Here is a 22,492-nt window from a genome sequence, read left to right as displayed (position 1 = left end):
GAGTGACAGAGCGAGAGTGACAGAGAGAGAGTGACAGAGAGAGAGTGACAGAGAGAGAGTGACAGAGAGAGAGTGACAGAGAGAGAGAGAGTGACAGAGAGAGAGAGAGTGACAGAGAGAGAGTGACAGAGCGAGAGTGACAGAGCGAGAGTGACAGAGCGAGAGTGACAGAGCGAGAGTGACAGAGCGAGAGTGACAGAGCGAGAGTGACAGAGCGAGAGTGACAGAGCGAGAGTGACAGAGCGAGAGTGACAGAGCGAGAGTGACAGAGAGAGAGAGACAGAGAGAGAGAGAGCGACAGAGAGAGAGAGTGACAGAGAGAGAGTGACAGAGAGAGTGACAGAGAGAGAGTGACAGAGAGAGAGAGAGTGACAGAGAGAGAGTGACAGAGCGAGAGTGACAGAGAGAGAGTGACAGAGAGAGAGTGACAGAGCGAGAGTGACAGAGCGAGAGTGACAGAGACATAACAAATTGACACATGCAGCAGTGCCACACACACCGAGACGCAGTCCGTCGCTGTACCTGCCGTTCCTGCTGTAGTTTACTCGGTATGGCCCAAACTGCTTGAGGTCCAGATTGAAATACTGCGGAAAATGAGGAGGAGGTTTAAAAGCTGACAACACGCCAATCACACACTCAGGACTGTTCTCCCGCATCCCACCCTCCCTAACCATCCTTACTCACCCCCTCCCTCTCCGTAACGTCCTCCAGCCCCCACAACCCTCCGGGATATCGGTGCTCCCCCACCTCTTCAACATTCCCTCATTTTAATCTCGCCACCAGGCCGTGCCTTCAGCAGTCGGGGGGGGGGGGGTCTCGAACTTGTTTAATGCCCTCCCTGATCCTCCCTCAAATACTTTCAGACACTCCTTTACATCAACAGTCTTTTGGGTAATATCACGCGAAGGCGGCGGACAGAACTCAGCCGGTCCGACAGCCTCGGTGGAGAGAGGAGGGAGCGAACGTTTGGAGTCTGAGTGACTCTTTGTCAAAGCTGGGGAATGGGGAATGGGGTCAGGTTTATACTGGGGTGAGGTGAGGGAGAAACAGATCGATGGAAGAAATGTAGGTGGAGGAGAGACTTCACAGTCTGGAGTTGCTGAATTCGACGTTGAGTCCGGAAGGCTGTAACCTGCGTGATTGGAAGCTGTTCCTCCAGTTTACGTTGGGCTTCAGGGGAACATTGCAGCAGGCCGATGATGGACATGTGGACGTGAGAGAGGACGGTCAGTTAAAGCGGCAGTGGCAGGAAGGTGAAGAGAGCTGCTTGCGGACGGAGCGAAGATGTTGTGCAAAGCAGCCACCCAGTCGGAGGCTCTCAGTGTAGAGCAGACCGCACTGGGAGCAGAGAATGCGACAGGCCCGATTGAGGGAGGTGCGCGTCAAGCTGCCCGCGATGGTGAGCAGGGAGGGGGGGGGGGAAGCTGCCCGCGATGGTGAGCAGGGAGGGGGGGGGGGAAGCTGCCCGCGATGGTGAGCAGGAGGGGGGGGGGGGGGGAAGCTGCCCGCGATGGTGAGCAGGGAGGGGGGGGGGGAAGCTGCCCGCGATGGTGAGCAGGGAGGGGGGGGGGGGGAAAGGGGCAGGTTTACACCTCCTGCGATTGCACGAGAAGGTGCCGTGGGGAAGATGGGGAGGTGTTGGGGGCGATGGAGGGGCAGGCCAGGGAATCCCGCAGGGAGTTCACTGGGACAGGCCGACACGATGGGCCCTGTTTGTGGATTCTGGGAGGGGAGGTCGCAGTGGGGGCTGTCCGGGGCCGGCAGACTATGAGGTTGGAAGTTGTGGAGGGACGATGGTCAGAGGACACCAGCCCCATTCTCATCGGTAACATAGTCAGCGATCGGCCTGAGAGAGCAGAGTCAGGGACAGCAGCAGAGAAGTGCGGACAGTCGATGTTAACGGCTCTGATCCCGGCTCTGGGTCACTGTCCGTGTGGAGTTTGCACATTCTCCCCGTGTCTGCGTGGGTCTCACCCCCACAACCCAAAGATGTGCAGGGTGGGTGGATTGGCCGCACTAAATTGCCCCTTAATTGGAAAAAATGAATGGGGTACTCTAAATTTATTTAAAAAGATATATATATTTTTAATATGGCTGTCCCCGATCGTGGCTCAGTCTGGAGTTTAGATTTAAACAACACTCCCATCAACTGTGAAGCTGAGACGTGGGCCCAGCTACTGTGTGTCTGTTTGCTGCCCCGTGAGGGAGAGGGCGAGGGGGAGAGGGCGAGGGGGAGGGGGCGAGGGCGAGGGGGCGAGGGGGAGGGGGCGAGGGGGAGGGGGCGAGGGGGAGGGGGCGAGGGGGAGGGGGCGAGGGGGAGGGGGCGAGGGGGAGGGGGCGAGGGGGAGGGGGCGAGGGGGAGGGGGCGAGGGGGAGGGGGCGAGGGGGAGGGGGCGAGGGGGAGGGGGCGAGGGGGAGGGGGCGAGGGGGAGGGGGCGAGGGGGAGGGGGCGAGGGGGAGGGGGCGAGGGGGAGGGGGCGAGGGGGAGGGGGCGAGGGGGAGGGGGCGAGGGGGAGGGGGCGAGGGGGAGGGGGCGAGGGGGAGGGGGCGAGGGGGAGGGGGCGAGGGGGAGGGGGCGAGGGGGAGGGGGCGAGGGGGAGGGGGCGAGGGGGAGGGGGCGAGGGGGAGGGGGCGAGGGGGAGGGGGCGAGGGGGAGGGGGCGAGGGGGAGGGGGCGAGGGGGAGGGGGCGAGGGGGAGGGGGCGAGGGGGAGGGGGCGAGGGGGAGGGGGCGAGGGGGAGGGGGGCGAGGGGGAGGGGGCGAGGGGGAGGGGGCGAGGGGGAGGGGGCGAGGGGGAGGGGGGAGGGGGGGAGGGGGGCGAGGGGGAGGGGGAGGGGGCGAGGGGGAGGGGGCGAGGGGGAGGGGGGGCGAGGGGGAGGGGGGCGAGGGGGAGGGGGGCGAGGGGGAGGGGGGCGAGGGGGAGGGGGGCGAGGGGGAGGGGGGCGAGGGGGAGGGGGGCGAGGGGGAGGGGGGCGAGGGGGAGGGGGGCGAGGGGGAGGGGGGCGAGGGGGAGGGGGGCGAGGGGGAGGGGGGCGAGGGGGAGGGGGGCGAGGGGGAGGGGGGCGAGGGGGAGGGGGGCGAGGGGGAGGGGGGCGAGGGGGAGGGGGCGAGGGGGAGGGGGCGAGGGGGAGGGGGCGAGGGGGAGGGGGCGAGGGGGAGGGGGCGAGGGGGAGGGGGCGAGGGGGAGGGGGCGAGGGGGAGGGGGCGAGGGGGCGAGGGGGCGAGGGGGAGGGGGCGAGGGGGCGAGGGGGCGAGGGGGCGAGGGGGCGAGGGGGAGGGGGCGAGGGCGAGGGGGAGGGGGCGAGGGGGCGAGGGGGAGGGGGCGAGGGGGAGGGGGCGAGGGCGAGGGGGCGAGGGAGGGGGCGAGGGGGAGGGGGCGAGGGGGAGGGGGCGAGGGGGAGGGGGCGAGGGGGAGGGGGCGAGGGGGAGGGGGCGAGGGGGAGGGGGCGAGGGGGAGGGGGCGAGGGGGAGGGGGCGAGGGGGAGGGGGCGAGGGGGAGGGGGCGAGGGGGAGGGGGCGAGGGGGAGGGGGCGAGGGGGAGGGGGCGAGGGGGAGGGGGCGAGGGGGAGGGGGCGAGGGGGAGGGGGCGAGGGGGAGGGGGCGAGGGGGAGGGGGCGAGGGGGAGGGGGCGAGGGGGCGAGGGGGAGGGGGCGAGGGGGAGGGGGCGAGGGGGAGGGGGCGAGGGGGAGGGGGCGAGGGGGAGGGGGCGAGGGGGAGGGGGCGAGGGGGAGGGGGCGAGGGGGAGGGGGCGAGGGGGAGGGTGCGAGGGGGCGAGGGGGCGAGGGGGCGAGGGGGAGGGGGCGAGGGGGAGGGGGCGAGGGGGAGGGGGCGAGGGGGAGGGGGCGAGGGGGAGGGGGCGAGGGGGAGGGGGCGAGGGGGCGAGGGGGCGAGGGGGAGGGGGCGAGGGGGAGGGGGCGAGGGGGAGGGGGCGAGGGGGAGGGGGCGAGGGCGAGGGGGAGGGGGCAAGGGGGAGGGGGCAAGGGGGAGGGGGCGAGGGGGAGGGGCGAGGGGGAGGGGGCGAGGGGGAGGGGGCGAGGGGGAGGGGGCGAGGGGGAGGGGGCGAGGGGGAGGGGGCGAGGGGGAGGGGGCGAGGGGGAGGGGGCGAGGGGGAGGGGGCGAGAGGGAGAGCGCGAGAGGGAGAGCGCGAGAGGGAGAGCGCGAGAGGGAGAGCGCGAGAGGGAGAGCGCAAGAGGGAGAGCGCGAGAGGGAGAGCGCGAGAGGGAGAGCGCGAGAGGGAGAGCGCGAGAGGGAGAGCGCGAGAGGGAGAGCGCGAGAGGGAGAGCGCGAGTGGGAGAGCGCGAGTGGGAGAGCGCGAGAGGGAGAGCGCGAGAGGGAGAGCGCGAGAGGGAGAGCGAGAGGGCGAGAGCGAGAGGGCGAGCGAGAGAGCGCGAGCGAGAGAGAGGGCGAGCGAGAGAGAGGGCGAGCGAGAGAGAGGGCGAGCGAGAGAGAGGGCGAGCGAGAGAGAGGGCGAGCGAGAGAGAGGGCGAGCGAGAGAGAGCGCGAGCGAGAGAGAGCGCGAGCGAGAGAGAGCGCGAGCGAGAGAGAGCGCGAGCGAGAGAGAGCGCGAGCGAGAGAGGGCGCGAGCGAGAGAGGGCGCGAGCGAGAGAGAGCGCGAGCGAGAGATAGCGCGAGCGAGAGAGAGCGCGAGCGAGAGAATGAGAGAGAGAGCGAGCGAGAGCGTGAGAGAGAGAGCATGAGAGAGAGCGTGAGAGAGAGAGCATGAGAGAGAGGCAGAGAGAGAGAGGCAGAGTCAGAGCGAGAGACAGAGTGAGAGACAGAGAGAGAGAGACACAGAGATAGAGAGAGAGAAACAGAGATAGAGAGAGAGACAGAGAGAGAGCAAGAGACAGAGAGAGAGAGACAGAGAGGAGTGAGTCACAGAGACAGAGAGAGGGACAGAGAGGGGGACAGAGAGAGGGACAGAGAGAGGGACAGAGAGAGGGACAGAGAGAGGGACAGAGAGAGGGACAGAGAGAGGGAGACACACACAGAGAAAGACAGAGAGACAGAGAGAGAAAGAGGTGTAAAATTACACCTATCCTGTGGCCATGGAAAGTCCGCGGAGGAATCTTCTCGATTTGAGGAAGTCTGCACAGCGTGATAACCCGGGAAGGTGCAGTGCGATAACCCGGGAAGGGGCAGCGTGATAACCCGGGAAGGGGCAGTGGATAACCCGGGAAGGTGCAGTGTGATAACCCGGGAAGGTGCAGTGTGATAACCCGGGAAGGGGCAGTGTGATAACCCGGGAAGGGGCAGTGTGATAACCCAGGAAGGTGCAGTGTGATAACCCGGGAAGGGGCAGAGTGATCACCGGGGAAGGTGCAGTGTGATAACCCGGGAAGGTGCAGCGTGATAACCCGGGAAGGGGCAGTGTGATCACCCGGGAAGGTGCAGTGTGATAACCCGGGAAGGGCAGTGTGATAACCCGGGAAGGTGCAGCGTGATAACCCGGGAAGGGGCAGCGTGATAACCCGGGAAGGTGCAGCGTGATAACCCGGGAAGGGGCAGTGTGATAACCCGGGAAGGTGCAGAGTGATAACCCGGGAAGGTGCAGCGTGATAACCCGGGAAGGTGCAGAGTGATAACCCGGGAAGGTGCAGAGTGATAACCCGGGAAGGTGCAGCGTGATAACCCGGGAAGGTGCAGAGTGATAACCCGGGAAGGTGCAGAGTGATAACCCGGGAAGGTGCAGAGTGATAACCCGGGAAGGTGCAGTGTGATAACCCGGGAAGGTGCAGCGTGATAACCCGGGAAGGTGCAGAGTGATAACCCGGGAAGGGGCAGTGTGATAACCCGGGAAGGTGCAGAGTGATAACCCGGGAAGGGGCAGTGTGATAACCCGGGAAGGGGCAGTGTGATAACCCGGGAAGGGGCAGAGTGATAACCCGGGAAGGGGCAGTGTGATAACCCGGGAAGGGGCAGTGTGATAACCCGGGAAGGGGCAGAGTGATAACCCGGGAAGGTGCAGCGTGATAACCCGGGAAGGGGCAGAGTGATAACCCGGGAAGGTGCAGTGTGATAACCCGGGAAGGGGCAGAGTGATAACCCGGGAAGGGGCAGAGTGATAACCCGGGAAGGTGCAGAGTGATAACCCGGGAAGGTGCAGAGTGATAACCCGGGAAGGTGCAGTGTGATAACCCGGGAAGGTGCAGTGTGATAACCCGGGAAGGTGCAGAGTGATAACCCGGGAAGGTGCAGCGTGATAACCCGGGAAGGTGCAGCGTGATAACCCGGGAAGGGGCAGAGTGATAACCCGGGAAGGTGCAGAGTGATAACCCGGGAAGGTGCAGTGTGATAACCCGGGAAGGTGCAGTGTGATAACCCGGGAAGGTGCAGTGTGATAACCCGGGAAGGTGCAGAGTGATAACCCGGGAAGGTGCAGCGTGATAACCCGGGAAGGGGCAGAGTGATAACCCGGGAAGGTGCAGCGTGATAACCCGGGAAGGTGCAGCGTGATAACCCGGGAAGGGGCAGAGTGATAACCCGGGAAGGTGCAGAGTGATAACCCGGGAAGGTGCAGTGTGATAACCCGGGAAGGTGCAGTGTGATAACCCGGGAAGGTGCAGTGTGATAACCCGGGAAGGTGCAGAGTGATAACCCGGGAAGGTGCAGTGTGATAACCCGGGAAGGGGCAGAGTGATAACCCGGGAAGGTGCAGCGTGATAACCCGGGAAGGGGCAGAGTGATAACCCGGGAAGGTGCAGAGTGATAACCCGGGAAGGTGCAGCGTGATAACCCGGGAAGGGGCAGAGTGATAACCCGGGAAGGTGCAGAGTGATAACCCGGGAAGGTGCAGTGTGATAACCCGGGAAGGTGCAGTGTGATAACCCGGGAAGGTGCAGTGTGATAACCCGGGAAGGTGCAGTGTGATAACCCGGGAAGGTGCTGTGTGATAACCCGGGAAGGTGCAGTGTGATAACCCGGGAAGGTGCAGTGTGATAACCCGGGAAGGGGCAGAGTGATAACCCGGGAAGGTGCAGCGTGATAACCCGGGAAGGGGCAGTGTGATAACCCGAGAAGGGGCAGTGTGATAACCCGGGCAGCCGCTCGACGAGACTGTTCCTCACTCTCTCCCTGCCGTTTATATTTGAGCAGGAAGATTCCGGAAATTTAACACCACAAACACTCTCCCGCCGGCAAAACACAAATTGTTCATCGAGGAAGAGGGTTCACAGCCTCGCCCCTCACATTGCCGCGAGGACAGCCCCCCCCAACACCCCACCCCTCACACCGTCAACAGGCCCTCCCCCCGAACACCATCAACAGGACCCCCACCATCGACAGGCCCTCCCCCAACCGCAACAAGCTCCCAGTGAATTGCATTCAGCACTGACCTTCGAACTGCTTGTAATATCCACAGCATCGGCAATGTCCTGTTGCTGGATGAGACAGGTATCCTCCCCATCGTCACCCTCCAGGAAGCTGAGAGAGGAGGCAGGAGATCATCAGCGCTGGCACACAACGCAGCACTCCCTCAGTACTGACCCTCTGACAGTGCGGCACTCCCTCAGTACTGACCCTCTGACAGTGCGGCACTCCCTCAGTACTGACCCTCTGACAGTGCGGCACTCCCTCAGTACTGACCCTCTGACAGTGCGGCACTCCCTCAGTACTGACCCTCTGACAGTGCGGCACTCCCTCAGTACTGACCCTCTGACAGTGCGGCACTCCCTCAGTACTGACCCTCTGACAGTGCGGCACTCCCTCAGTACTGACCCTCTGACAGTGCAGCGCTCCCTCAGTACTGACCCTCTGACAGTGCAGCACTCCCTCAGTACTGACCCTCTGACAGTGCAGCTCTCCCTCAGTACTGACCCTCTGACAGTGCGGCACTCCCACAGTACTGACCCTCTGACAGTGCAGCACTCCCTCAGTACTGACCCTCTGACAGTGCGGCACTCCCTCAGTACTGACCCTCTGACAGTGCGGGGCTCCCTCAGTACTGACCCTCTGACAGTGCAGCTCTCCCTCAGTACTGACCCTCTGACAGTGCGGGGCTCCCTCAGTACTGACCCTCTGACAGTGCGGCACTCCCTCATTACTGACCCTCTGACAGTGCGGCACTCCCTCAGTACTGACCCTCTGACAGTGCGGCACTCCCTCAGTACTGACCCTCTGACAGTGCGGCGCTACCTCAGTACTGACCCCCTGACAGTGCGGCACTCCCTCAGTACTGACCCTCTGACAGTGCGGCACTCCCTCAGTAATGACCCTCTGACAGTGCGGCACTCCCTCAGTACTGACCCTCTGACAGTGCGGCACTCCCTCAGTACTGACCCTCTGACAGTGCGGCACTCCCTCAGTACTGACCCTCTGACAGTGCGGCACTCCCTCAGTACTGACCCTCTGACAGTAAGGCACTCCCTCAGTACTGACCCTCTGACAGTGCGGCACTCCCTCAGTACTGACCCTCTGACAGTGCGGCACTCCCTCAGTACTGACCCTCTGACAGTGCAGCACTCCCTCAGTACTGACGCTCTGACAGTGCGGCACTCCCTCAGTACTGACTCTCTAACAGTGCGGCGCTCCCTCAGTACTGACCCCCTGACAGTGCGGCACTCCCTCAGTACTGACTCTCGAACAGTGCGGCGCTCCCTCAGTACTGACCCCCTGACAGTGCGGCACTCCCTCAGTACTGACCCTCTGACAGTGCAGCACTCCCTCAGTACTGACCCTCTGACAGTGCGGCACTCCCTCAGTACTGGCCCTCTGACAGTGCGGCACTCCCTCAGTACCGACCCTCTGACAGTGCGGCACTCCCTCAGTACTGACCCTCTGACAGTGCGGCACTCCCTCAGTACTGACCCTCTGACAGTGCGGCACTCCCTCAGTACTGACCCTCTGACAGTGCAGCACTCCCTCAGTACTGACCCTCAGACAGAGTAATGAGACAGCATGAATTCCGACAGAGATAGTGAGTGGGAGGACGCAGCAGCGCTCAGAATGTGACCCACGGCCAGACACCCACTTACCCTGCGTCCTCAGGGAGGAGGAGGTGGAAGCGAGCTGCTTGTTTCTGGGCATGTTTATAGACCGTGTCCAGCTCCTCCAGATGCTTCTTCACATTCGTATTGGAGATCACTCCCTACAGGAGGGCGGAAAAGGCACCGAGTTCAGGATGTGGTAACGGAGCACAATCCGGGGCGGGAGTGTGGTGATCCCGGAGTGATGGATTGGACAGTGTGTGTTGTGATCCCGGAGTGATGGATTGGGCAGTGTGTGTTGTGATTCCGGAGTGATGGATTGGGCAGTGTGTGTTGTGATTCCGGAGTGATGGATTGGACAGTGTGTGTTGTGATCCCGGAGTGATGGATTGGACAGTGTGTGTTGTGATTCCGGAGTGATGGATTGGGCAGTGTGTGTTGTGATCCCGGAGTGATGGATTGGACAGCGTGTGTTGTGATTCCGGAGTGATGGATTGGACAGTGTGTGTTGTGATTCCGGAGTGATGGATTGGACAGTGTGGTGATCCCGGAGTGATGGATTGGACAGTGTGTGTTGTGATTCCGGAGTGATGGATTGGACAGTGTGTGTTGTGATTCCGGAGTGATGGATTGGACCGCGTGTGTTGTGATCCCGGAGTGATGGTTTGGACAGTGTGTGTTGTGATTCCGGAGTGATGGATTGGACAGTGTGTGTTGTGATTCCGGAGTGATGGATTGGACAGTGTGTGTTGTGATTCCGGAGTGATGGATTGGACAGTGTGTGTTGTGATCCCGGAGTGATGGATTGGACAGTGTGTGTTGTGATTCCGGAGTGATGGATTGGACAGTGTGTGTTGTGATCCCGGAGTGATGGATTGGACAGTGTGTGTTGTGATCCCGGAGTGATGGATTGGACAGTGTGTGTTGTGATCCCGGAGTGATGGATTGGACAGTGTGTGTTGTGATTCCGGAGTGATGGATTGGACAGTGTGTGTTGTGATCCCGGAGTGATGGATTGGACAGTGTGTGTTGTGATCCCGGAGTGATGGATTGGGCAGTGTGTGTTGTGATCCCGGAGTGATGGATTGGACAGTGTGGTGATCCCGGAGTGATGGATTGGACAGTGTGGTGATCCCGGAGTGATGGATTGGACAGTGTGTGTTGTGATCCCGGATTGATGGATTGGATAGTGTGTGTGGTGATCCCGGAGTGATGGATTGGACAGTGTGTGTTGTGATTCCGGAGTGATGGATTGGACAGTGTGTGTTGTGATTCCGGAGTGATGGATTGGACAGTGTGTGTTGTGATTCCGGAGTGATGGATTGGACAGTGTGTGTTGTGATCCCGGAGTGATGGATTGGACAGTGTGTGTTGTGATCCCGGAGTGATGGATTGGGCAGTGTGTGTTGTGATCCCGGAGTGATGGATTGGACAGTGTGGTGATCCCGGAGTGATGGATTGGACAGTGTGGTGATCCCGGAGTGATGGATTGGACAGTGTGTGTTGTGATTCCGGAGTGATGGATTGGATAGTGTGTGTTGTGATCCCGGAGTGATGGATTGGACAGTGTGTGTTGTGATTCCGGAGTGATGGATTGGGCAGTGTGTGTGGTGATTCCGGAGTGATGGATTGGACAGTGTGTGTTGTGATTCCGGAGTGATGGATTGGGCAGTGTGTGTTGTGATTCCGGAGTGATGGATTGGACAGTGTGTGTTGTGATTCCGGAGTGATGGATTGGACAGTGTGTGTTGTGATCCCGGATTGATGGATTGGACAGTGTGTGTTGTGATTCCGGAGTGATGGATTGGGCAGTGTGTGTTGTGATCCCGGAGTGATGGATTGGACAGTGTGTGTTGTGATTCCGGAGTGATGGATTGGACAGTGTGTGTTGTGATCCCGGAGTGATGGATTGGACAGTGTGTGTTGTGATCCCGGAGTGATGGATTGGACAGTGTGGTGATCCCGGAGTGATGGATTGGACAGTGTGTGTTGTGATTCCGGAGTGATGGATTGGACAGTGTGTGTTGTGATTCCGGAGTGATGGATTGGATAGTGTGTGTTGTGATCCCGGAGTGATGGATTGGACAGTGTGTGTTGTGATTCCGGAGTGATGGATTGGACAGTGTGGTGATTCCGGAGTGATGGATTGGACAGTGTGTGTTGTGATTCCGGAGTGATGGATTGGACAGTGTGTGTTGTGATCCCTGAGTGATGGATTGGGCAGTGTGTGTTGTGATTCCGGAGTGATGGATTGGGCAGTGTGTGTGGTGATTCCGGAGTGATGGATTGGACAGTGTGTGTTGTGATCCCGGATTGATGGATTGGGCAGTGTGTGTTGTGATTCCGGAGTGATGGATTGGACAGTGTGTGTTGTGATTCCGGAGTGATGGATTGGGCAGTGTGTGTTGTGATTCCGGAGTGATGGATTGGACAGTGTGTGTTGTGATTCCGGAGTGATGGATTGGACAGTGTGTGTTGTGATTCCGGAGTGACGGATTGGGCAGTGTGTGTTGTGATTCCGGAGTGATGGATTGGGCAGTGTGTGTTGTGATTCCGGAGTGACGGATTGGACAGTGTGTGTTGTGATTCCGGAGTGATGGATTGGACAGTGTGTGTTGTGATTCCGGAGTGATGGATTGGGCAGTGTGTGTTGTGATTCCGGAGTGATGGATTGGACAGTGTGGTGATCCCGGAGTGATGGATTGGACAGTGTGTGTTGTGATCCCGGAGTGATGGATTGGACAGTGTGGTGATCCCGGAGTGATGGATTGGACAGTGTGTGTTGTGATCCCGGAGTGATGGATTGGACAGTGTGGTGATCCCGGAGTGATGGATTGGGCAGTGTGTGTTGTGATCCCTGAGTGATGGATTGGACAGTGTGTGTTGTGATTCCGGAGTGATGGATTGGGCAGTGTGTGTTGTGATCCCGGAGTGATGGATTGGACAGTGTGTGTGGTGATTCCGGAGTGATGGATTGGACAGTGTGTGTTGTGATCCCTGAGTGATGGATTGGACAGTGTGTGTTGTGATCCCGGAGTGATGGATTGGACAGTGTGTGTTGTGATTCCGGAGTGATGGATTGGACAGTGTGTGTTGTGATCCCGGAGTGATGGATTGGACAGTGTGTGTTGTGATCCCGGAGTGATGGATTGGACAGTGCGTGTTGTGATCCCGGAGTGATGGATTGGACAGTGTTGTGATTCCGGAGTGATGGATTGGACAGTGTGTGTTGTGATCGCGGAGTGATGGATTGGACAGTGTGTGTGGTGATCCCGGAGTGATGGATTGGACAGTGTGTGTTGTGATCCCGGAGTGATGGATTGGACAGTGTGTGTGGTGATTCCGGAGTGATGGATTGGGCAGTGTGTGTTGTGATTCCGGAGTGATGGATTGGACGGTGTGTGTTGTGATTCCAGAGTGATGGATTGGGCAGTGTGTGTTGTGATTCCGGAGTGATGGATTGGACAGTGTGTGTTGTGATTCCGGAGTGATGGATTGGACAGTGTGTGTTGTGATTCCGGAGTGATGGATTGGGCAGTGTGTGTGGTGATCCCGGAGTGATGGATTGGACAGTGTGTGTTGTGATCCCGGAGTGATGGATTGGACAGTGTGTGTTGTGATTCCGGAGTGATGGATTGGACAGTGTGTGTTGTGATTCCGGAGTGATGGATTGGACAGTGTGTGTTGTGATTCCGGAGTGATGGATTGGGCAGTGTGTGTGGTGATTCCGGAGTGATGGATTGGACAGTGTGTGTTGTGATCCCGGAGTGATGGATTGGACAGTGTGTGTGGTGATCCCGGAGTGATGGATTGGACAGTGTGGTGATCCCGGAGTGATGGATTGAGCAGTGTGTGTTGTGATCCCTGAGTGATGGATTGGACAGTGTGTGTTGTGATTCCGGAGTGATGGATTGGGCAGTGTGTGTGGTGATTCCAGAGTGATGGATTGGACAGTGTGTGTTGTGATTCCGGAGTGATGGATTGGACAGTGTGTGTTGTGATCCCGGAGTGATGGATTGGACAGTGTGTGTTGTGATCCCGGAGTGATGGATTGGACAGTGTGTGTTGTGATCCCGGAGTGATGGATTGGACAGTGTGTGTTGTGATCCCGGAGTGATGGATTGGACAGTGTGTGTTGTGATTCCGGAGTGATGGATTGGACAGTGTGTGTGGTAATCCCGGAGTGATGGATTGGACAGTGTGTGTTGTGATCCCGGAGTGATGGATTGGACAGTGTGTGTGGTGATTCCGGAGTGATGGATTGGGCAGTGTGTGTTGTGATTCCGGAGTGATGGATTGGACGGTGTGTGTTGTGATTCCAGAGTGATGGATTGGGCAGTGTGTGTTGTGATTCCGGAGTGATGGATTGGGCAGTGTGTGTTGTGATTCCGGAGTGATGGATTGGGCAGTGTGTGTTGTGATTCCGGAGTGATGGATTGGACAGTGTGTGTTGTGATTCCGGAGTGATGGATTGGGCAGTGTGTGTGGTGATCCCGGAGTGATGGATTGAACAGTGTGTGTTGTGATCCCGGAGTGATGGATTGGACAGTGTGTGTTGCGATTCCGGAGTGATGGATTGGACAGTGTGTGTTGTGATTCCGGAGTGATGGATTGGACAGTGTGTGTTGTGATTCCGGAGTGATGGATTGGGCAGTGTGTGTGGTGATTCCGGAGTGATGGATTGGACAGTGTGTGTTGTGATCCCGGAGTGATGGATTGGACAGGTGTGTGTTGTGATCCCGGAGTGATGGATTGGACAGTGTGTGTGGTGATTCCGGAGTGATGGATTGGACAGTGTGGTGATTCCGGAGTGATGGATTGGACGGTGTGTTTTGTGATCCCGGAGTGATGGATTGGGCAGTGTGTGTTGTGATCCCGGAGTGATGGATTGGACAGTGTGTGTTGTGATCCCGGAGTGATGGATTGGACAGTGTGGTGATTCCGGAGTGATGGATTGGACAGTGTGTGTTGTGATCCCTGAGTGATGGATTGGACAGTGTGTGTGGTGATTCCGGAGTGATGGATTGGGCAGTGTGGTGATCCCGGAGTGATGGATTGGATAGTGTGTGTTGTGATCCCGGAGTGATGGATTGGGCAGTGTGTGTTGTGATCCCGGAGTGATGGATTGGACAGTGTGTGTTGTGATCCCCGAGTGATGGATTGGACAGTGTGGTGATCCCGGAGTGATGGATTGGACAGTGTGTGTGGTGATTCCGGAGTGATGGATTGGACAGTGTGTGTGGTGATTCCGGAGTGATGGATTGGGCAGCGTGTGTTGTGATTCCGGAGCGATGGATTGGACAGTGTGTGTTGTGATTCCGGAGTGATGGATTGGACAGTGTGGTGATTCCGGAGTGATGGATTGGACAGTGTGTGTGGTGATTCCGGAGTGATGGATTGGACAGTGTGTGTTGTGATCCCGGATTGATGGATTGGACAGTGTGTGTTGTGATTCCGGAGTGATGGATTGGGCAGTGTGTGTTGTGATTCCGGAGTGATGGATTGGACAGTGTGGTGATCCCGGAGTGATGGATTGGACAGTGTGTGTTGTGATTCCGGAGTGATGGATTGGGCAGTGTGTGTTGTGATTCCGGAGTGATGGATTGGACAGTGTGTGTTGTGATTCCGGAGTGATGGATAGGACAGTGTGTGTTGTGATTCCGGAGTGATGGATTGGACAGTGTGTGTTGTGATCCCGGAGTGATGGATTGGACAGTGTGGTTATCCCGGAGTGATGGATTGGACAGTGTGTGTTGTGATCCCGGAGTGATGGATTGGACAGTGTATGTTGTGATTCCGGAGTGATGGATTGGACAGTGTGTGTTGTGATTCCGGAGTGATGGATTGGACGGTGTGTGTTGTGATTCCAGAGTGATGGATTGGACAGTGTGTGTTGTGATTCCGGAGTGATGGATTGGACAGTGTGTGTTGTGATTCCGGAGTGATGGATTGGGCAGTGTGTGTTGTGATTCCGGAGTGATGGATTGGACAGTGTGTGTTGTGATTCCGGAGTGATGGATTGGGCAGTGTGTGTTGTGATTCCGGAGTGATGGATTGGACAGTGTGGTGATCCCGGAGTGATGGATTGGACAGTGTGTGTTGTGATTCCGGAGTGATGGATTGGACAGTGTGTGTTGTGATCCCGGAGTGACGGATTGGGCAGTGTGTGTTGTGATTCCGGAGTGATGGATTGGACAGTGTGGTGATCCCGGAGTGATGGATTGGACAGTGTGTGTTGTGATCCCGGAGTGATGGATTGGACAGTGTGTGTTGTGATTCCGGAGTGATGGATTGGACAGTGTGTGTTGTGATTCCGGAGTGATGGATTGGACAGTGTGTGTGGTGATTCCGGAGTGATGGATTGGACAGTGTGGTGATCCCGGAGTGATGGATTGGACAGTGTGTGTTGTGATCCCGGAGTGATGGATTGGACAGTGTGTGTTGTGATTCCGGAGTGATGGATTGGACAGTGTGGTGATCCCGGAGTGATGGATTGGACAGTGTGTGTTGTGATTCCGGAGTGATGGATTGGACAGTGTGTGTTGTGATTCCGGAGTGATGGATTGGACAGTGTGTGTTGTGATTCCGGAGTGATGGATTGGACAGTGTGTGTTGTGATCCCGGAGTGATGGATTGGACAGTGTGTGTTGTGATCCCGGATTGATGGATTGGACAGTGTGTGTTGTGATTCCGGAGTGATGGATTAGACAGTGTGTGTTGTGATCCCGGAGTGATGGATTGGACAGTGTGTGTTGTGATCCCGGAGTGATGGATTGGACAGTGTGGTGATTCCGGAGTGATGGATTGGACAGTGTGTGTTGTGATTCCGGAGTGATGGATTGGACAGTGTGGTGATCCCGGAGTGATGGATTGGACAGTGTGTGTTGTGATTCCGGAGTGATGGATTGGACAGTGTGGTGATTCCGGAGTGATGGATTGGACAGTGTGTGTTGTGATTCCGGAGTGATGGATTGGACAGTGTGTGTTGTGATCCCGGAGTGATGGATTGGACAGTGTGTGTTGTGATCCCGGAGTGATGGATTGGGCAGTGTGTGTGGTGATTCCGGAGTGATGGATTGGACAGTGTGTGTTGTGATCCCGGATTGATGGATTGGACAGTGTGTGTTGTGATTCCGGAGTGATGGATTGGGCAGTGTGTGTTGTGATTCCGGAGTGATGGATTGGGCAGTGTGTGTTGTGATTCCGGAGTGATGGATTGGGCAGTGTGTGTGGTGATTCCGGAGTGATGGATTGGACAGTGTGTGTTGTGATCCCGGATTGATGGATTGGGCAGTGTGTGTTGTGATTCCGGAGTGATGGATTGGACAGTGTGTGTTGTGATTCCGGAGTGATGGATTGGGCAGTGTGTGTTGTGATTCCGGAGTGATGGATTGGACAGTGTGTGTTGTGATTCCGGAGTGATGGATTGGACAGTGTGTGTTGTGATTCCGGAGTGACGGATTGGGCAGTGTGTGTTGTGATTCCGGAGTGATGGATTGGGCAGTGTGTGTTGTGATTCCGGAGTGACGGATTGGACAGTGTGTGTTGTGATTCCGGAGTGATGGATTGGACAGTGTGTGTTGTGATTCCGGAGTGATGGATTGGGCAGTGTGTGTTGTGATTCCGGAGTGATGGATTGGACAGTGTGGTGATCCCGGAGTGATGGATTGGACAGTGTGTGTTGTGATCCCGGAGTGATGGATTGGACAGTGTGGTGATCCCGGAGTGATGGATTGGACAGTGTGTGTTGTGATCCCGGAGTGATGGATTGGACAGTGTGGTGATCCCGGAGTGATGGATTGGGCAGTGTGTGTTGTGATCCCTGAGTGATGGATTGGACAGTGTGTGTTGTGATTCCGGAGTGATGGATTGGGCAGTGTGTGTTGTGATCCCGGAGTGATGGATTGGACAGTGTGTGTGGTGATTCCGGAGTGATGGATTGGACAGTGTGTGTTGTGATCCCTGAGTGATGGATTGGACAGTGTGTGTTGTGATCCCGGAGTGATGGATTGGACAGTGTGTGTTGTGATTCCGGAGTGATGGATTGGACAGTGTGTGTTGTGATCCCGGAGTGATGGATTGGACAGTGTGTGTTGTGATCCCGGAGTGATGGATTGGACAGTGCGTGTTGTGATCCCGGAGTGATGGATTGGACAGTGTTGTGATTCCGGAGTGATGGATTGGACAGTGTGTGTTGTGATCGCGGAGTGATGGATTGGACAGTGTGTGTGGTGATCCCGGAGTGATGGATTGGACAGTGTGTGTTGTGATCCCGGAGTGATGGATTGGACAGTGTGTGTGGTGATTCCGGAGTGATGGATTGGGCAGTGTGTGTTGTGATTCCGGAGTGATGGATTGGACGGTGTGTGTTGTGATTCCAGAGTGATGGATTGGGCAGTGTGTGTTGTGATTCCGGAGTGATGGATTGGACAGTGTGTGTTGTGATTCCGGAGTGATGGATTGGACAGTGTGTGTTGTGATTCCGGAGTGATGGATTGGGCAGTGTGTGTGGTGATCCCGGAGTGATGGATTGGACAGTGTGTGTTGTGATCCCGGAGTGATGGATTGGACAGTGTGTGTTGTGATTCCGGAGTGATGGATTGGACAGTGTGTGTTGTGATTCCGGAGTGATGGATTGGACAGTGTGTGTTGTGATTCCGGAGTGATGGATTGGGCAGTGTGTGTGGTGATTCCGGAGTGATGGATTGGACAGTGTGTGTTGTGATCCCGGAGTGATGGATTGGACAGTGTGTGTGGTGATCCCGGAGTGATGGATTGGACAGTGTGGTGATCCCGGAGTGATGGATTGAGCAGTGTGTGTTGTGATCCCTGAGTGATGGATTGGACAGTGTGTGTTGTGATTCCGGAGTGATGGATTGGGCAGTGTGTGTGGTGATTCCAGAGTGATGGATTGGACAGTGTGTGTTGTGATTCCGGAGTGATGGATTGGACAGTGTGTGTTGTGATCCCGGAGTGATGGATTGGACAGTGTGTGTTGTGATCCCGGAGTGATGGATTGGACAGTGTGTGTTGTGATCCCGGAGTGATGGATTGGACAGTGTGTGTTGTGATCCCGGAGTGATGGATTGGACAGTGTGTGTTGTGATTCCGGAGTGATGGATTGGACAGTGTGTGTGGTAATCCCGGAGTGATGGATTGGACAGTGTGTGTTGTGATCCCGGAGTGATGGATTGGACAGTGTGTGTGGTGATTCCGGAGTGATGGATTGGGCAGTGTGTGTTGTGATTCCGGAGTGATGGATTGGACGGTGTGTGTTGTGATTCCAGAGTGATGGATTGGGCAGTGTGTGTTGTGATTCCGGAGTGATGGATTGGGCAGTGTGTGTTGTGATTCCGGAGTGATGGATTGGGCAGTGTGTGTTGTGATTCCGGAGTGATGGATTGGACAGTGTGTGTTGTGATTCCGGAGTGATGGATTGGGCAGTGTGTGTGGTGATCCCGGAGTGATGGATTGAACAGTGTGTGTTGTGATCCCGGAGTGATGGATTGGACAGTGTGTGTTGCGATTCCGGAGTGATGGATTGGACAGTGTGTGTTGTGATTCCGGAGTGATGGATTGGACAGTGTGTGTTGTGATTCCGGAGTGATGGATTGGGCAGTGTGTGTGGTGATTCCGGAGTGATGGATTGGACAGTGTGTGTTGTGATCCCGGAGTGATGGATTGGACAGGTGTGTGTTGTGATCCCGGAGTGATGGATTGGACAGTGTGTGTGGTGATTCCGGAGTGATGGATTGGACAGTGTGGTGATTCCGGAGTGATGGATTGGACGGTGTGTTTTGTGATCCCGGAGTGATGGATTGGGCAGTGTGTGTTGTGATCCCGGAGTGATGGATTGGACAGTGTGTGTTGTGATCCCGGAGTGATGGATTGGACAGTGTGGTGATTCCGGAGTGATGGATTGGACAGTGTGTGTTGTGATCCCTGAGTGATGGATTGGACAGTGTGTGTGGTGATTCCGGAGTGATGGATTGGGCAGTGTGGTGATCCCGGAGTGATGGATTGGATAGTGTGTGTTGTGATCCCGGAGTGATGGATTGGGCAGTGTGTGTTGTGATCCCGGAGTGATGGATTGGACAGTGTGTGTTGTGATCCCCGAGTGATGGATTGGACAGTGTGGTGATCCCGGAGTGATGGATTGGACAGTGTGTGTGGTGATTCCGGAGTGATGGATTGGACAGTGTGTGTGGTGATTCCGGAGTGATGGATTGGGCAGCGTGTGTTGTGATTCCGGAGCGATGGATTGGACAGTGTGTGTTGTGATTCCGGAGTGATGGATTGGACAGTGTGGTGATTCCGGAGTGATGGATTGGACAGTGTGTGTTGTGATTCCGGAGTGATGGATTGGACAGTGTGCTGATCCCGGAGTGATGGATTGGACAGTGTGGTGATCCCGGAGTGATGGATTGGACAGTGTGTGTTGTGATTCCGGAGTGATGGATTGGACAGTGTGTGTTGTGATTCCGGAGTGATGGAGTGGACAGTGTGTGTTGTGATTCCGGAGTGATGGATAGGACAGTGTGTGTGGTGATTCCGGAGTGATGGATTGGACAGTGTGTGTTGTGATTCCGGAGTGATGGATTGGACAGTGTGTGTTGTGATCCCGGAGTGATGGATTGGGCAGTGTGTGTTGTGATTCCGGAGTGATGGATTGGACAGTGTGGTGATCCCGGAGTGATGGATTGGACAGTGTGTGTTGTGATTCCAGAGTGATGGATTGGACAGTGTGGTGATCCCGGAGTGATGGATTGGACAGTGTGTGTTGTGATTCCGGAGTGATGGATTGGATAGTGTGTGTTGTGATTCCGGAGTGATGGATTGGACAGTGTGTGTTGTGATCCCGGAGTGATGGATTGGACAGTGTGTGTTGTGATTCCGGAGTGATGGATTGGACAGTGTGTGTTGTGATTCCGGAGTGATGGATTGGACAGTGTGTGTTGTGATTCCGGAGTGATGGATTGGACAGTGTGTGTTGTGATTCCGGAGTGATGGATTGGACAGTGTGTGTTGTGATTCCGGAGTGATGGATTGGACAGTGTGTGTTGTGATTCCGGAGTGATGGATTGGACAGTGTTGTGATTCCGGAGTGATGGATTGGACAGTGTGTGTTGTGATTCCGGAGTGATGGATTGGACAGTGTGTGTGGTGATCCCGGAGTGATGGATTGGACAGTGTGTGTTGTGATTCCGGAGTGATGGATTGGGCAGTGTGTGTTGTGATCCCGGAGTGATGGATTGGACAGTGTGTGTTGTGATTCCGGAGTGATGGATTGGGCAGTGTGTGTTGTGATCCCGGAGTGATGGATTGGACAGTGGGTGTTGTGATTCCGGAGTGATGGATTGGGCAGTCTGTGTGTTGTGATTCCGGAGTGATGGATTGGACAGTGTGGTGATCCCGGAGTGATGAATTGGACAGTGTGTGTTGTGATTCCGGAGTGATGGATTGGGCAGTGTGTTTTGTGATTCCGGAGTGATGGATTGGACAGTGTGTGTTGTGATTCCGGAGTGATGGATTGGACAGTGTGTGTTGTGATCCCGGAGTGATGGATTGGGCAGTGTGTGTGGTGATTCCGGAGTGATGGATTGGGCAGTGTGTGTTGTGATTCCGGAGTGATGGATTGGACAGTGTGTGTTGTGATTCCGGAGTGATGGATTGGACAGTGTGGTGATCCCGGAGTGATGGATTGGATAGTGTGTGTTGTGATCCCGGAGTGATGGATTGGACAGTGTGGTGATTCCGGAGTGATGGATTGGGCAGTGTGTGTTGTGATTCCGGAGTGATGGATTGGGCAGTGTGTGTTGTGATTCCGGAGTGATGGATTGGACAGTGTGTGTGGTGATTCCGGAGTGATGGATTGGACAGTGTGTGTTGTGATCCCGGAGTGATGGATTGGACAGTGTGTGTTGTGATCCCGGAGTGATGGATTGGGCAGTGTGTGTTGTGATTCCGGAGTGATGGATTGGACAGTGTGTGTTGTGATTCCGGAGTGATGGATTGGATAGTGTGTGTTGTGATCCCGGAGTGATGGATTGGATAGTGTGTGTGGTGATCCCCGAGTGATGGATTGGACAGTGTGTGTGGTGATCCCGGAGTGATGGATTGGACAGTGTGTGTTGTGATTCCAGAGTGATGGATTGGACAGTGTGGTGATCCCGGAGTGATGGATTGGACCGCGTTTGTTGTGATCCCGGAGTGATGGATTGGACCGTGTGTGTTGTGATTCCGGAGTGATGGATTGGACAGTGTTGTGATCCCGGAGTGATGGATTGGGCAGTGTGTGTTGTGATCCCGGAGTGATGGATTGGACAGTGTGTGTTGTGATCCCGGAGTGATGGATTGGACAGTGTGTGTTGTGATCCCGGAGTGATGGATTGGACAGTGTGTGTGGTGATTCCGGAGTGATGGATTGGACAGTGTGGTGATCCCGGAGTGATGGATTGGACAGTGTGTGTGGTGATTCCGGAGTGATGGATTGGGCAGTGTGTGTTGTGATTCCGGAGTGATGGATTGGGCAGTGTGTGTTGTGATCCCGGAGTGATGGATTGGACAGTGTGTGTTGTGATTCCGGAGTGATGGATTGGACAGTGTGTGTTGTGATTCCGGAGTGATGGATTGGGCAGTGTGTGTTGTGATCCCGGAGTGATGGATTGGACAGTGTGTGTTGTGATCCCGGAGTGATGGATTGGGCAGTGTGTGTTGTGATTCCGGAGTGATGGATTGGACAGTGTGTGTTGTGATCCCGGAGTGATGGATTGGACAGTGTATGTCGTGATCCCTGAGTGATGGATTGGACAGTGTGGTGATTCCGGAGTGATGGATTGGACAGTGTGTGTTGTGATCCCGGAGTGATGGATTGGACAGTGTATGTCGTGATCCCTGAGTGATGGATTGGACAGTGTTGTGATACCGGAGTGATGGATTGGGCAGTGTGTGTTGTGATTCCGGAGTGATGGATTGGACAGTGTGGTGATCCCGGAGTGATGGATTGGGCAGTGTGTGTTGTGATTCCGGAGTGATGGATTGGGCAGTGTGTGTTGTGATCCCGGAGTGATGGATTGGACAGTGTGTGTTGTGATCCCGGAGTGATGGATTGGACCGTGTGGTGATTCCGGAGTGATGGATTGGACAGTGTGTGTTGTGATTCCGGAGTGATGGATTGGACAGTGTGTGTTGTGATTCCGGAGTGATGGATTGGACAGTGTGTGTTGTGATCCCGGAGTGATGGATTGGACAGTGTGTGTTGTGATTCCGGAGTGATGGATTGGACAGTGTGTGTTGTGATTCCGGAGTGATGGATTGGACAGTGTGTGTTGTGATTCCGGAGTGATGGATTGGACAGTGTGTGTTGTGATTCCGGAGTGATGGATTGGGCAGTGTGTGTGGTGATTCCGGAGTGATGGATTGGACAGTGTGTGTTGTGATTCCGGAGTTATGGATTGGACAGTGTGTGTTGTGATTCCGGAGTGATGGATTGGACAGTGTGTGTGGTGATTCCGGAGTGATGGATTGGACAGTGTGTGTTGTGATTCCGGAGTGATGGATTGGACAGTG

At 56.4% G+C, this 22,492-nt stretch overlaps 2 protein-coding genes across 2 annotated transcripts in view; both read right to left on the bottom strand.

Annotated features, from left to right (window-relative positions):
- Window positions 1-22,492, bottom strand: part of LOC140390600 (beta-1,3-galactosyltransferase 9-like) — a 484,726-nt gene that overhangs the window by 207,257 nt on the left and 254,977 nt on the right. The window lies entirely within an intron of this gene.
- Window positions 1-22,492, bottom strand: part of LOC140389193 (WD repeat-containing protein 46-like) — a 38,244-nt gene that overhangs the window by 1,061 nt on the left and 14,691 nt on the right. The window contains exons 3-5 of the mRNA XM_072473356.1: window positions 8,972-9,084; window positions 7,334-7,421; window positions 523-584 (exon numbers count right to left, since the gene is read on the bottom strand). Coding sequence (XP_072329457.1) covers window positions 523-584; window positions 7,334-7,421; window positions 8,972-9,084 — 263 coding nt within the window. The remainder of the gene's footprint in view (window positions 1-522; window positions 585-7,333; window positions 7,422-8,971; window positions 9,085-22,492) is intronic.

This window comes from Scyliorhinus torazame, chromosome 14 (genome assembly GCF_047496885.1).
Source record: "Scyliorhinus torazame isolate Kashiwa2021f chromosome 14, sScyTor2.1, whole genome shotgun sequence".
Taxonomy (NCBI): domain Eukaryota; kingdom Metazoa; phylum Chordata; class Chondrichthyes; order Carcharhiniformes; family Scyliorhinidae; genus Scyliorhinus; species Scyliorhinus torazame.
The sequence above is the reverse complement of the archived record's forward strand: the minus strand, read 5'-3'. Positions and strand labels throughout refer to the sequence as shown.